The 14522-nt window shown below is 42.8% G+C and overlaps 1 protein-coding gene across 5 annotated transcripts in view; it reads right to left on the bottom strand.

Moving 5' to 3' along the window:
* Positions 1–14522, bottom strand: part of arfgef1 (ADP-ribosylation factor guanine nucleotide-exchange factor 1 (brefeldin A-inhibited)) — a 312411-nt gene that overhangs the window by 84046 nt on the left and 213843 nt on the right. For all 5 annotated transcript variants that reach the window (XM_041189760.1, XM_041189763.1, XM_041189762.1 and 2 more), the window contains 3 exons: positions 4104–4264; positions 3626–3756; positions 1602–1731 (listed from right to left, as the gene is read on the bottom strand). In XM_041189760.1, coding sequence (XP_041045694.1) covers positions 1602–1731; positions 3626–3756; positions 4104–4264 — 422 coding nt within the window. The remainder of the gene's footprint in view (positions 1–1601; positions 1732–3625; positions 3757–4103; positions 4265–14522) is intronic.

Here is a 14522-nt window from a genome sequence, read left to right as displayed (position 1 = left end):
CCATTACAAATAGATTCTGACCATTTTACAAGGAGGATTGTAAAGGAAATATGCAGGTTATTGGGAATAAAACAGAAATTTCACATGCTGTATCACCCACAAAGCTCAGGATTGGCTGAGCGAATGATTAGGACCCTGAATAAAGCTTTAGCAAAAGCCATCCAAGAGATAGGGAAAGGGTGGGCTGACTCGTTACCCAGCATCCTCATGGGACTTAGGGAAACACCCAATAGAACAACCAGCTTAACCCCATATGAGCTAATGACAGGAAGGGCTATGAGACTGCCAGGTGGTGTTGTAACTGTGAATGAGAAAGGCAGATTTGTGAGGGAAAGGGTCATGCAATTTGTGAAGGAACTGTGCAAGCAATTGCACGGGTTAAGGCAGGAGGCCAAAGATCAGCAGATCATATGAGATATGGAAATTGAAGGAGGCATGGAGAGAGTGAGAGTGCCCAATGTAGTAGAGCGGGTAATGGTAAAGTAGTGCCTGAGAAGCTGGGATTTGCACCAAAGTGGGTAGGGCCACGGGAGGTAAATAATGATGAGCGATACCTGTGCCTGCATTGATATGAAGAAGGGGCGCTAAAAACATTGGTCATGAGTAAAATCATTTAATGGCTAATTTGTTTACTCCACAGGGAAACGAAGGCAGATCCCAGAAACTAACTGTATCATTACAGGTTAAAACATGGGCTCCGATACATGGATCGCAAGATGCATTGGACTACTGGCCATAATGGTATCCGTGTACAACTGATGGTTCAGGAAGGAACAGAAGACAACCCATTACGGGGCCTGACAGATGAACTGTGCTACCCTGCCTGGAACTGGAACCAGGTCCGGTGAATGGATTAGTGTTAGTAAGAGAAAACAAAGGTATTATATGATATACACCATGAGCTGGTCCTAAATATATCAGATAAAGATTTACCCATGTGGTGTTTGGCTAAATCCCGGGCATTGTACACGGCACTGTTAAAGTGAGTCTTAAAGCAAGCAGCCCAGTATATTGGCAGGGGTACAGAGGCTCCCCGTCCCAGGAAAGGACAGAAGGGACGCAGCCCGGTGAAAAACGCAACTATATGGGCTATAATGGAACCAGCTCATGTTGCATATTTAGGAAAAAGGGAGATATTGTATTACCATGTTACAGCGAGAATACCTCTTTGGGAATCACTCATGTGCACTGATTAGTCATAGAGTATGTTTGCACCTGCAGATGCCAGCCCGGGTGGGGAGTGTGGAACTGGTGGACATCCACAAGCAAAAGATGGTTAACGTGCACATCGAAGAAGATATAAAGGATAACCTAACACAATATATTGACCAGATCTCCTAGCCAATTCCACCTCTGCCTAAGCACCTTACTACAATACAGAAGGAAATTGTGAGGGTGCACAGGGTCTACTATACACTGCAACCGATGAGCAAGGATGTAGATAATGGTATAGAGCAAATGAACGTTACTACTTGGTGGGGGGACCTCTGGAATTGGGGCTTCAATGTACAGATCTACTCGTGGATCAGGTTTATTTCCCATGTCTTGATTGTAGCCCAGTTAGTGTTATACTTACACTCAGAGTAATTGCATCTACTTACCTCTGTCTGCTGTTCTGGAAGTTTCATATTGTCAAAGATCCTGAAAACAATCCTAAACAGATCTTGCCACCAGTGCTTCTCAAAAGTTTGACCATAAGTTTTCATTATTTCAAACATCACAGTTAAGCCCCTGTGTCAGAATAAAACAAAACATATCACATCATGCTGATCCCGCATATTTCTAAAAGATTTCTTTAGATATGTACCTTAATTAAAGTGAATTTTCATTTCTGACAGTAAAGTTAGCTGTGCCTCTTATGTGCTACACCAGAATCTACAGGCTAGCTACAATGCAAGCAGTGCTAACCACATGGCTCATAGTTTATTCAGCTCTGACCTCCTCTCCAATTGGCATATCTTATAAAATCTAAACATAAGTGTTAACTTTAATTTTTGACCAAAATGAAAATTTAATAGCCAACATAACCAAAGAAATGTAAGCAAACTTATGGCTAATTATTTATTCAAATGTCAGATCAGTACCCTATGTTCTACTATTTACCAAATTGCAAACAAACTAGGATATCAATGCAGGATAAAAGTATTTACCTTACATTGAATTGGTTATCTTATTCTTAAAATCATCTAAAGTGAACATGAAGCTATATATTTGCTGGGAGCTTTAACATATCACAGATTTTCTGTTTTGAAGCAGCACGGAGTACTAAAATTAACCTTGATGTTCTACCATATAAAGATGTGTGCTTAAAAAGCCGCCTTGCCATTGGTGTCAGAGGCGTACCCTAAACTTCTATTCTGTACAGGTGACAGCAACCCCGATGAAAACAATGCTGCATTCATTACGTCTGGAAGCCCATTTCTTGTTTAAGCCAGTTCTGTGCGGCCACTGTCCAAAGCAAATCTGGTAGATTGCACAAGGTCAACGTTTCAGAAATGAACAGTGCGTACACCCCACCAGCACAACTGTGAAAGCAGCTTCATTTCATTAATGTTGCTTTCATATTAGGGTTGTGTAATTCCAATTTTACTTTACATGGTCTCCAATTACCCCCAAATCAATTCTGAGACAGGATAATAAAATGTTCTGAGACACAGAGAAAACACCCATCTTTTAATTTTTTGGTATAATTCAAACCATCCTTTAGTTATCAAGACTTATGCTGCTTCTTCATTTTATCCTTCAAAATAAAATAATTTGAAACGCTAATCAATAGACTAGAAAATTTTAATTTGAGTGCACAGCCAAAATTGATTAAAATACACTAAGCAGCTTACAAGTTAGGCATACAAAAAACAAAGAAATTCAAAATAAAAAAACAAGTAGCTTTTTTTTATTCTGCAAGGCCAGCATTTGTTGCGCATCCCTAATTGCCCTTGTACCGAGTGGCTTGCGAGGCAAGAGTCAACCACATTGTGGGGGCCTGGAGTCACATGTAGGCCAGACCAGGTAAGAATGGCAGATTTCCTTCCATAAAGGACATTAGTGAATGCAAAAATAAACATACCTGGAAAAATTCAGCAGGTCTGGCAGCATCTGCAGAGAGGAACACAGTTAACGTTTCGAGTCCGTATGACTCTTCAACAGAACTAATATAAATATTTTTCACCTCTTTTCTAATTTTACTTAGTTCTGCTGAAGAGTCATACGGACTCGAAACGTTAACTGTGTTCCTCTCCACAGATGCTGCCAGACCTGCTGAGTTTTTCCGGGTATTTTTTATTTTTGTTTTGGATTTCCAACATCCGCAGATTTTTGCTTTTATCTCAGTGAACCAGATGGGTTTTTTTGTGACAATTGATGATAATTTCATGGTCACCACTACTGAGGTTAACTTTCACTTCCACATTTATTAACTGAATTCAAATTCCACCAGCTGCCACGGTGGGATGCAACAGCATTAGTCTGGGTCTCCGGATTACTAGGTCAGTGACACTACCACTTTGCCACCATCTCCCCACAATGAAAATATATGCTGCCTATTGACCTTTAACATTTTATCAAACATACCCAATCTATGCTGTTGGAAACACTGCTTTATTACTCACAGAAGAAAGATTCTTACCGAGTTCTTACATCTAATTTGCATCTGTTAATTATGCATGACAACTCGAACAGAATCGGAAACCATCCTCTCACCCACACTCTGTCTTCAGCGGCTACATTCATATCATCGCTGGTGTATTCTTTGAATGCCTGTAATATATATTGAATTTAACAATAAGTTAAGCTACTTATAAAAGCACCTATCCTGAATAGCATTATGGAACTTTTCACCCAAGCCAATTAAAATGGTAATATACAAGATGACCTTTTGATTGATACATTTTCATTGCCACTTCCCTCTCCAAATTCCTCACATCCACACCATCTTCCTCAGTTAAGATCTAATAAAATTTAGATAACCCTGCTCACTAACGCAATGTTAAACATTTTCACAAAATTAGCCACACCATACCGCAGTGCTCAATAGATTTTTGTTTCAACAACATTACCATCATCAGTATATCAATGTTATAAATGTCTAGTAACCAATGTTTCACCTGTGGTCTTTCTGATACATATTTTGCGCAATGACGAATGAGACGGATCGCTTCCATACTTGTATCAGGAAAGGCAGCATTGCAGGCAAACTCCGACAAACATTTCACTGCGTCTTGAAAGGAATCTATTGTTGCTGGAAAATACTTTGCAAATACGTTCACTGTGAAAATAATTTCAAAGGTGAAATTTGAATTCAATCCTGCAAAACATGAAGTATACTAAAACTTATTAAGTTACTTTCAAATTGACAACTGATGCTTTTGATACAAAGCCCACATTAAGACTTAAAACAGTCACTTTGAATTAAAATTGGAGCATTGTGAATTAAATGTGTAATTTAATTCTAATGAAAACAAGGCGGGGGTGCTATTGTGAGGATCAGGAGTGACATTTTAGTAGAGTAGGGGGTATTCTGCTGCAATCAGGAGTTGCTGGAGCAATACAAGGAAATACAATTTTGATTAAAAATTCTGTCACAAAGATGTGATATATGGAATTAACTTTTTATGACATTAGCTGGTTTCACGTATTAATTTTTTTAAAAAAGGGACATTTCATTGAAAAACAAAGACAGACTTAAAATGGCTGTCAATTTGCATCTGTGTAGCTACATTCCATTTCATGGAGACAAAAGGTCTATATTGTTCCTAACAGACAATGACTTTCCTGGAGGTGTGAAAAACTTCCCTCCTATCTCATCCAAATGAAAGAATTAACCATTCAGGACTTAATTGCTGGAACATTTAAAATTAATCTCAACGGCTAAGAGGAGCTGGGCCAGACATGAGTTGATCAACTTTCTTTTAAAATACACAACTGATTGGTGAGAGGTCATGTGATATAACCTTTTGGATGGATACTTCAATTTGGGATTGGGCATAGGTATTCTATTCGTTGACAGGGCCCTCAACCGTGTCCGGCCCATCTCCCGCGCATCCACCCTCACGCCTTCTCCTCCCTCCCAGAAACATGATAGGGTCCCCCTTGTCCTCACTTATCACCCCACCAGCCTCTGCATTCAAAGGATCATTCTCCACCATTTCCGCCAACTCCAGCATGATGCCACCACCAAACACATCTTCCCTTCAACCCCCTGACGGCATTCCGTAGGGATCGCTCCCTCCGGGACACCCTGGTCCACTCCTCCATCACCCCCTACTCCTCAACCCCCTCGTATGGTACCTCCCCATGCCCATGCAAAAGATGCAACACCTGCCCCTTCACTTCCTCTCTCCTCACCATCCAAGGGCCCAAACACTCCTTTCAAGTGAAGCAGCATTTCACTTGCATTTCCCCCAACTTAAATCTACTGCATTCGTTGCTCCCAATGTGGTCTCCTCTACATTGGACAGACTAAACGTAAACTGGGCGACCGCTTTGCAGAACAGCTGTGGTCTGTCTGCAAGAATGACCCAAACCTCCCTGTCGCTTGCCATTTTAACACTCCACCCTGCTCTCTTGCCCACATGTCTGTCCTTGGCTTGCTGCATTGTTCCAGTGAAGCCCAACGCAAACTGGAGGAACAGCACCTCATCTTCCGACTAGGCACTTTACAGATATAAAATCAAAAAACTGTGGATGCTGGAAATCCAAAACAAAAACAGAATAACCTGGAAAAACTCAGCAGGTCTGGCAGCATCGGCGGAGAAGAAAAGAGTTGACGTTTCGCGTCCTTATGACCCTTCAACAGAAGGTTCTGTTGAAGGGTCATGAGGACTCGAAACATCAACTCTTTTCTTCTCCGCCGATGCTGCCAGACCTGCTGAGTTTTTCCAGGTTATTCTGTTTTTGTTATAGGTATTCTAGTTGTTGGAATGAGTGGCTGTCTCTGGTGCTCTCTTTCTACAATGTTCTATCTAAACTTCCAACTGTTCTGCTGAGTTATAAGTGTGCCTACATTCTGACAGCAGGCAGAGAGACTTTACTAAAAGCCACTGGATTTCCACAACAGTGTTTCTAGGAGATAAAGGGGCATACAAGCCACAACTGTGAAAAGTAACCATGTCAGCTGAGAACCAGCGCCTCTGGATACAATCGGTGAACTCTTATTGGCATTTGTATTTCTTTTGCATGCATGGAGTTTGAGTGTGTATTTGCGCACGTTAGGGGGCGCTAGAGCATAATCGTATATTTTGTCTTAGGTAGGTTTAAGCACAATAAAGCCTTTTATGGGTCTAACCCAATACCAGCTGCCTGGCTTAATTCTTACAAACTGCACACAATCAAGTACACACCAAAATGGCAATAAAGTATTCTTTTAAAATTCTAAACCTCTGCTTCAATTGAACGAGGAATGTAAAAGAGAGTGAAAAAGATGTTCTGAAGAAGAGTCAAACGGGCTTGAAACGTTAACTCTGTTTTTCTCTCCACAGATGCTGTCAGACCTGCTGAGTTTTTCCAGCACTTTTTGTTTTTGTTTCAGAATTTCCAGCATCCGCAGTATTTTGCCTTTATCTTAATGTAAAAGAGAGTAGTCATTGCACCCTCAGTGAACTGATTGTAACGGAAATTTAGGGAAAATGTCTGAGACTTGAACCCACAGAATAACAACAGGAATTGGGAGTGAGAATTAAATTAATCCCTAGACATAAAATAAAGCTCCAGTACAGATTTCTTGTGTATTACAATGCTATTATACTAACAAAACGTCCACTTTCAAAGCTAGTGTGTTTTTAGAACAGAATGAAATAACTTGGAACAGTTCTTAAGGCCCCTTCTACTGAAGAGTTGAAGACTGTGGTTGGACATTTGGAGATAGAAATCTGTCCAAAAGCCAGGAAAGCCAAAATTCAAAAGCTTGTGGTCAACAATCTTGAAACTGAATTGGGAGAACCTAAGAGAAGCATGAAATTGGAAACTGACAAACTATGTTTAGCAAAAATACAGCTGGAACACAAGATGCTGGAGCTAGAATTCTAGCCTAGGGAGAGAGAGAGAGAAGAAAGAGAATAGGAAAGAGGGAGACTGGAAATGGGAAAAAGAGAAAAGGGAGCTAGAAAGAGCATTCCAAAGAGAAGACAGACAAGAGGAAAAGGAGAGGCAAAAAGAAAGGGAATTTCAGTGTAGAATCCCTCTGTATCTAGTGAAGGCACCACCAGTGGGGGAGGGGGTTGGGGGGTGTTACCCCTAACTCAGGGCCAAGTGATGAATTTATAAAATTCTCCCATATGATCCCAAACTCAAGATGAAAAAGGCTTATACATTTCCCTACTCATCTAAGAAGTTTGCAAAACAAATGAAATGGCCAGCAGAAAGCTGGATGCTGCTAATGCAAAGCAGGCCTGGGACACAAGTTTTAGGCCATGCTGTCTGATGATGAAATTTCAGCAAACTATGAGATGACTAAGCAAACTATTCTCAGCATTTATGAGCTAGTGCCTGAAGTTTACTGGCAGAAATTCCAGCAGCTCCGAAAACAGCCTAAACAAATTTACATGGAGTTTGAAAGGTTCAAGCAACTTGATTTCCTCCGCTGGGTACAGGCACTTAACCTATGAAAGCCTCAGAGAGATTATTCTCCTCGAGCTCAAAAACTCACTCCCTATTTCCATAAAGATCCATGTGGAAGAACAAAGAGTTTCCAAAACTAGATAAGCAGCCCTAGTAACAGATGACTATCAGTTAACCAGCAGACCCCTGATGCAAAGTAAACTGAGATCTGGTAATTCTTAGACAAGGAACAGATAGAAGGGAGATAGATGAAGCCGAGACAGGCTATAAAGGGGAATAAAGAAGGAAGGGCAGAGCAATCCCCAGCACTACAAGCAGTGGGTGTGATCCCGAGTTTACTCATTCAAGGGGTAGACATTTTGTTCTGGAACAACCTGGCAGATTGGAAGGTAGCACCCTGAAAAAGTCAAAGGACAGTCCAAAGAGGCTGGAAAGGCTGGAGAAAGCCAGCAGAATTCTGCAGGGATGCAGAAAGCTGAGAAAGGCATCCCTGCACAGTGTGATACAACCCACAAGGGATGAGCTGACCAAGGAAGGGCCAACTGAATTAAAAGAGGCCATAGCCAGACCAGCAGTATTAGGGGGTTAGACCATAAGACATAGGAGCAGAAATTAGGCCATTCGGCCCATCCAGTCTGCTCCGCCATTCAATCATGGCTGATAAGTTTCTCAAACCCATTCTCCCGCTTTCTCCCTGTAACCTTTGATCCCCTTACCAATCAACAGCCCATCTATCTCTGTCTTAACTACACTCAATGACCTGGCCTCCACAGCCTTCTGTGGCAATAAATTCCATAGATTCACCACTCTCTGGCTAAAGAAGTTTCTCCTCATCTCTGTTCTAAAAGGTCTTTCCTTTACTCTGATACTGTGCCCTCGGGTCCTAGTCTCTCCTACTAATGGAAACATCTTCCCCACGTCCACTATATCCAGGCCTTTCAGTATTCTGTAAGTTTCAATCAGATCCCCCCTCATCCTTCTAAACTCCATCGAGTATATAACCGGAGTCTTCAAACGTTCCTGATATGTTAAGTCTTTCACTCCTGGAATCGTTCTCGTGAACCTCCTCTGGACCCTGTCCAGGGCCAGCACATCCTTCCTGAGATACGGGGCCCAAAATTGCTCACAATATTCTAAATGTGGTCTGACCAGAGTCTTATAAAGCTTCAGCAGCACATCCCTGCTTTTATATTCTAGTCCGCTCAAAATAAATGCCAACATTGCATTTGCCTTCCTAACTACCAACTCAACCTGCAAGTTAACCTTAAGAGCATCCTGGACTAGGACTCCCAAGTCCCTTTGCACTCCAGATTTCTGAATTCTCTCCCCATTTAGAAAATAGTCTATGCCTCTATTCTTCCTACCAAAGTGCATGACCTCACACTTCCCCACGTTGTATTCCATCTGCCACTTCTTCGCCCATTCTCCTAACCTGTCCAAATCCTTCTGCAGCCTCCCCACCTCCTCAATAATACCTGTCCCTCCACCTATATTTGTATCATCTGCAAACTTAGCCAGGATGCCCTCAGTTCCTTCATCTAGGTCATTAATGTATAAAGTGAAAATTGTGGTCCCAACACTGACCCCTGTGGAACTCCACTAGTCACTGGCCACCATCCTGAGAAGGACACCCTTATCCCCACTCTCTGCCTCCTGCCAGACAACCAATCTTCTATCCATGCTAGTACCTTGCCGCTAACACCATGGGCTCTTATCTTATTGAGCAGCCTCCTGTGTGGCATCTTGTCAAAGGCCTTCTGGAAGACCAAGTAGATAACATCCATTGGCTCTCCTTTGTCTAACCTACTCGTTACCTCCTCAAAGAATTCTAACAGATTTGACAGGCATGACCTGCCCTTGATGAAACCATGCTAACTTTGCCCTATTTTATCATGCACTTCCAAGTATTCTGAAATCTCATCCTTAATAATGGACTCTAAAATCTTACCAACGACCGAGGTCAGGCTAATTGGCCTGTAATTGCCCATCTTTTGTCTCACTCCCTTCTTAAACAGGGGGAGTTACATTAGCGATTTTCCAGTCCTCTGGGACCCTCCCTGATTCCAGTGATTCCTGAAAGATCACCACTAACGCCTCCACTATCTCTTCAGCTCTCTCCTTCAGAACTTTGGGGTGTAATCCATCTGGTCCAGGTGATTTATCCGCCTTCAGATCTTTCAATTTTCCTAGCGCCTTCTCCTTAGTAATGCCACCATATTCACCTCTGCCCCCCAACTCTCGAACTTTGGGAATGTTACTTGTGTCTTCCAACGTGAAGACTGACACAAAGTACTTATTCAGTTCCTCCGCCATTTCTTTGTTCCCCACTACTACTTCTCCAGCATCATTTTTCAGCAGCCCAATGTCCATTTTTGCCTCCCTATATCTAAAAAAAAACTCTTACAGTCTTCTTTTATATTACTGGCCAGTTTACCCTCATATTTAATCTTTTCCCTCCTTATTTCTTTTTTAGTTGTCCTCTGTTGGCCTTTGTAGGCTTCCCAATCCCCTGGCTTCCCACTGCTCTTGCATTGTATGCTTTCTCTTTTAGCTTTTATGCTGTCCCTGACTTCCCTTGTCAGCCATGGTTGCCTCGTCCTCCCTTTAGTATGCTTCTTCTTCCTAGGGATGAATTTTTGCTGTGTCTCCCAAATTACTCCCAGAAACTCCTGCCATTGCTGTTCCACAGTCTTTCCTGTTATGCTCATCTCCCAGTCAATTCTGGCCAACTCCTCCCTCATGCCTCTATAGTTGCCTTTATTCAACATCTGATTCCAGCTTTTACCTCTCAAATTGCAGGGTAAATTCTATCATATTATGGTCACTTCCTCCTAAGTGTTCCTTCACCTTAAACTCCCTTATCAAATGTGCCTCAATACACATCATTAAATCTAGAATTGCCTGTTCCCTAGTGGGCTCCACCACAAGCTGCTCCAAAAAGCCATCTCGTAGACATTCCATAAATTCCTTTTCTTGGGATTCACTACCAACCTGATTTTCCTAGTCTACCTGAATATTGAAATCGCCCATGATCACTGTAACCTGACCTTTCTTACATGCCTTTTCTATCTCCTGGTGTATCTTGTGTCCCACATCCTGACCAATGTTCGGAGGCCTGTACATAACTCCCATTATGGTTTTTTTTTACCTTTGTGGTTCCTCAACTCTACCCACACAGATTCTACATCATCTGACCCTATGTCGTTTCTTGCTATCGATTTAATTTCATTTCTTACTAACAAAGCAACCCCACCCCCTCTGCCAACCTGCCTATCTTTTCGATAGGATGTATATCCTTGGATATTTAGCTCCCAGTCCTGATCTCCTTGCAGCCATGTGTCCGTGATGCCCACCACATCATACCTGCCAATTTCAATCTGCGCCACAAGCTCATTTACCTTAATTCGTATACTGCGTGCATTCAGATACAACACCTTCAGTCCTGTATTTCCCGTCCCCTTTCTCATTGTCGTCCCTTTATCTGATGTGCTTGAAGTTAGATTCCTAGCCCTTTCCAAACACTCTGTCTTATTTTGTGTTCTGGAGACCTTAATAGCCTCTCCTGGGCTCTCTTTTCTTTACAGTTTTTTCATAAGTTTCCATGAAGTTGAATCCACCCCCCGTCACGCTAACCTGCTGCTTTGTTTCCCATTAGTCATACTTTTTGGAGTTTTACCCTTCCCTTCCTCCCCACTTTCTAGTTTAAAGATTAAGATAGAACCCAAGGAAGTTAAAAAGGTCAAAACCAACCAGTAGAGTTAAAAGAGGTCAATGAGTAACTGTGAAGTTTAAAAAGGATGAAGGGAGTGATCCAGAAATCTGATTGGCAGATCTTTCAATTCAGAGTTAAACAGGGAGGTTCACAAGCAGGCGAAGAGACAGTGAGGGAGATACCTCATTTATTTGAAGAGCCACAGGAGAGTATAGCAGAAACCAAACAACTCTTGGGAGAGCTTTCTCACAGACTAGTCAAGCAACAGCCTGACAGTCATAATCACAGAATCATACCTTACAGGTCATGTTCCAGACACCACCATCAACATTCCTGGGTATGTCCTGTCCCACTGGCAGCACAGACCCAGCAGAGAAATACAGTCGGGAGGGAGTTGCTCTGGGAATCTTCAACATCGACTCCAGACCCCCATGAAGACTCATGGCATCAGGTCAAACATCAGCAAGAAAACCTCCTGCTGATTACCAAGTCCCATCCCCCCATCCCCACTCAGCTGATGAATCAGTACTCCCCCATGTTGAACACAACTTGGAGGAAGGACTGGCAATAGCTCTGAAGGCTTGTGCTCCAGAACTTGCCGCACCCCTAGCCAAGCTATTCCATTACAGCTACCACACAGGATCTATTTAGCCATGTGGAAAATTGTCCAGGTATGCCCTGTACAAAAAAAGCAGGACAGGTCCACCCAGCCCCATCAGTCTACTCTCAACCATCTGTAAAGTGATGGAAGGGGTCATCAACAGTGCTATCAAGTGGCAATTGCTTAGCAATAACCTGCTCACTGATGCTCAGTGTGGGTTCTGCCAGAGTCACTCAGCTTCTAACCTCATTACAGCTTTGTTCCAAACATGGACAAAAGAGCTGTACTTCAGAGATGAGGTGAGAGTGACTGCTCCTGACATCAAGACCGAGTGTGGCATCAAGGAGCCCTAGCAAAACTGGAGTCAATGGGAATCGGGGAAAACTTTCCGTTGGTTGGAGTTATACCTAGCACAAAGGAAGATGGTTGTGGTTGTTGGAGGTCAATCAAATCAGTTCCAGGACATCACTGCTGGAGTCCCTCAAGGTAGTTTGCTTGGCCCAACCACCTACAGCTGCTTCATCAATGATCTTCTTTCCATCGTAATGTCAGAAGTGGGGATGATCGCTGATGATTGCACAATATTCAGCACCATTTGCGACACCTCAGGTACTGAAGAAGCCCATGTCCAAATGCAGTAAAACCTGGACAATATCCAGGCTTGGGCTGACAAATGGCAATCAACATTTACACCACATAAGTGTCAGGCTAAGAGAGAATCTAGCCATGGCCCCTTGACATTCAATGGCATTACCATTGCTGAATCCCCAATTATCAACATCCTGGGGGTTACCACTGACCAGAAACTGAACTGGGCTAGCCATATAAATACTGTGGCTACAAGAGTAGCTCAGAGGCTGGGAATCCTGCAGCAAGTAACTCACCACCTGTCTCCCCAAACCCTGTCCCACCTTCTACAAGGTACAAGTCAGGAGTATGATGGAATACTCTCCACTTACCTGGATGAGTGCAGTTCCCACAACACTCAAGAAGCTCAACATCATCCAGGACAAAGCAGCCCACTTGATTGGCAACTCTTCGACAAATATTCACTCCCTCCACTACCGACGAACAGTGGCTGCAGTGTGCTCTGGAGAAACTCACCAAGACTCCTTAGACAGCACCTTCCAAACACAAGACAGCTACCATCGAGAAGGACAAGGGCAGCAAATACATGGGGTCACCATGGAAGTTCACTGGGTAAAAATCCTGGAACTCCCTCCCTAACAGCACTGTGGATGTACCTGCAACACATGGACTGCAGCAGTTCAAGAAGGCAGCTGACCACCACCTTCTCAACGGCAAAACGAGGGGGGCAAAAAGTGCTGACTGAGCCAGCAACGACCACATGCCGTAAATGAATAAAAAAAGTAGTGTTCCAAAGGACAATGGAGAGGTTAAGGGAAAATCCAATCCCAAGACAAAAGAGAAAGGGAAGGGAACATATCCCAAAATGAACACTACTTGTGGAAACCCTAAGTGGTATACCAGGTATATCCACTGGGAGTTCTCGACTGGTATTTCAAATGAGCAAGCTCAAGTCTTAAACCTCAACAAATCCAGCAGTGTTGATGCAAAGCCCCCTAAAGGTGAGGTGCAGGTAAGCAAGTCCAGATGCCATACTGGGACTTAAAAACAAGTTACAGCTCATTGACTTCCTAGAAATCAGATTTGTAGAAGTGCCTGGGGATGAGCTATTAAATTCATGGGTTGTAGAAGTGATCACCTAAGAGTTAACAGTTGTAAAAACAGCCTAGTCCAGAAAATGTACATAATAACAGTTTTGCTCAGCAGCCTCTGGGCGGAATGAATTGGATCTGCAGTTCCTCCCTACTCCCATAAGTAATCAAAAGCAACCTAGCTGTTGCCAGGAATCTGGGGTAAACCCAAATGCCAGTAAATGCCCAAAAGATCCCAAAATGATACATAATCAGAATTCAAAGAAGGGAACAGCCACTGGGCTCTGACACCAATATCACCCATTACACTTGAACCCAAAAAAACAAAGAAATTCAGAACCTGAATGCAAAATGAATCTTTCCAGAAAGCCTGTGATTTGTTTTGTAACTAACATCCAAAAGCTCATGCTATCCAAAGACTAACTCACTTGAGAATTGCACAGGTACCAAAACTACAATGGAGCATTGTTGTAATGGGTGTGCATGTTCTTTTTTTAAACACCTTGTAATGAGACTACAGGTCATATTTCATTCTGCATGATGTGTAGGGGTCACAAATATGTGCTGTATGGAATTCATTTTATATCACATCGGCTGGTTTCCACATATAAACTTATTAAAAAGGGACATTTCATTGAAGAACAAAGGCATTGACTTAAAATGGCTGCCAATTTGCATCTGTGCAGCCACATTCCATTTCATGGAAATGTAGGGTGGCGTTGTCCCAGATTTGCACTAAGTATGGTAGCAAGCGGGTAAAATGACGTATCATCCCAAACCTGTTGCATTAATTATACATTCCTGGGAAACACGTTTCCATGGCGGGCGCGCTCTCATTCGACCGTCACACCATCACCTCGCCATTTCATCACACCGGGCACAAATATTTAAAGTCTAGCCAGGCGCACATCTCTCAGTGCTGCCAGCCTACAACTGTTGCAAAGAAGACATGGCCCTGAAAGGCAAGAAGAGTGCA

This window comes from Carcharodon carcharias, chromosome 6, assembly GCF_017639515.1.
Source record: "Carcharodon carcharias isolate sCarCar2 chromosome 6, sCarCar2.pri, whole genome shotgun sequence".
NCBI lineage: Eukaryota > Metazoa > Chordata > Chondrichthyes > Lamniformes > Lamnidae > Carcharodon > Carcharodon carcharias.
This window is presented reverse-complemented; position numbering and strand designations above follow the sequence as displayed.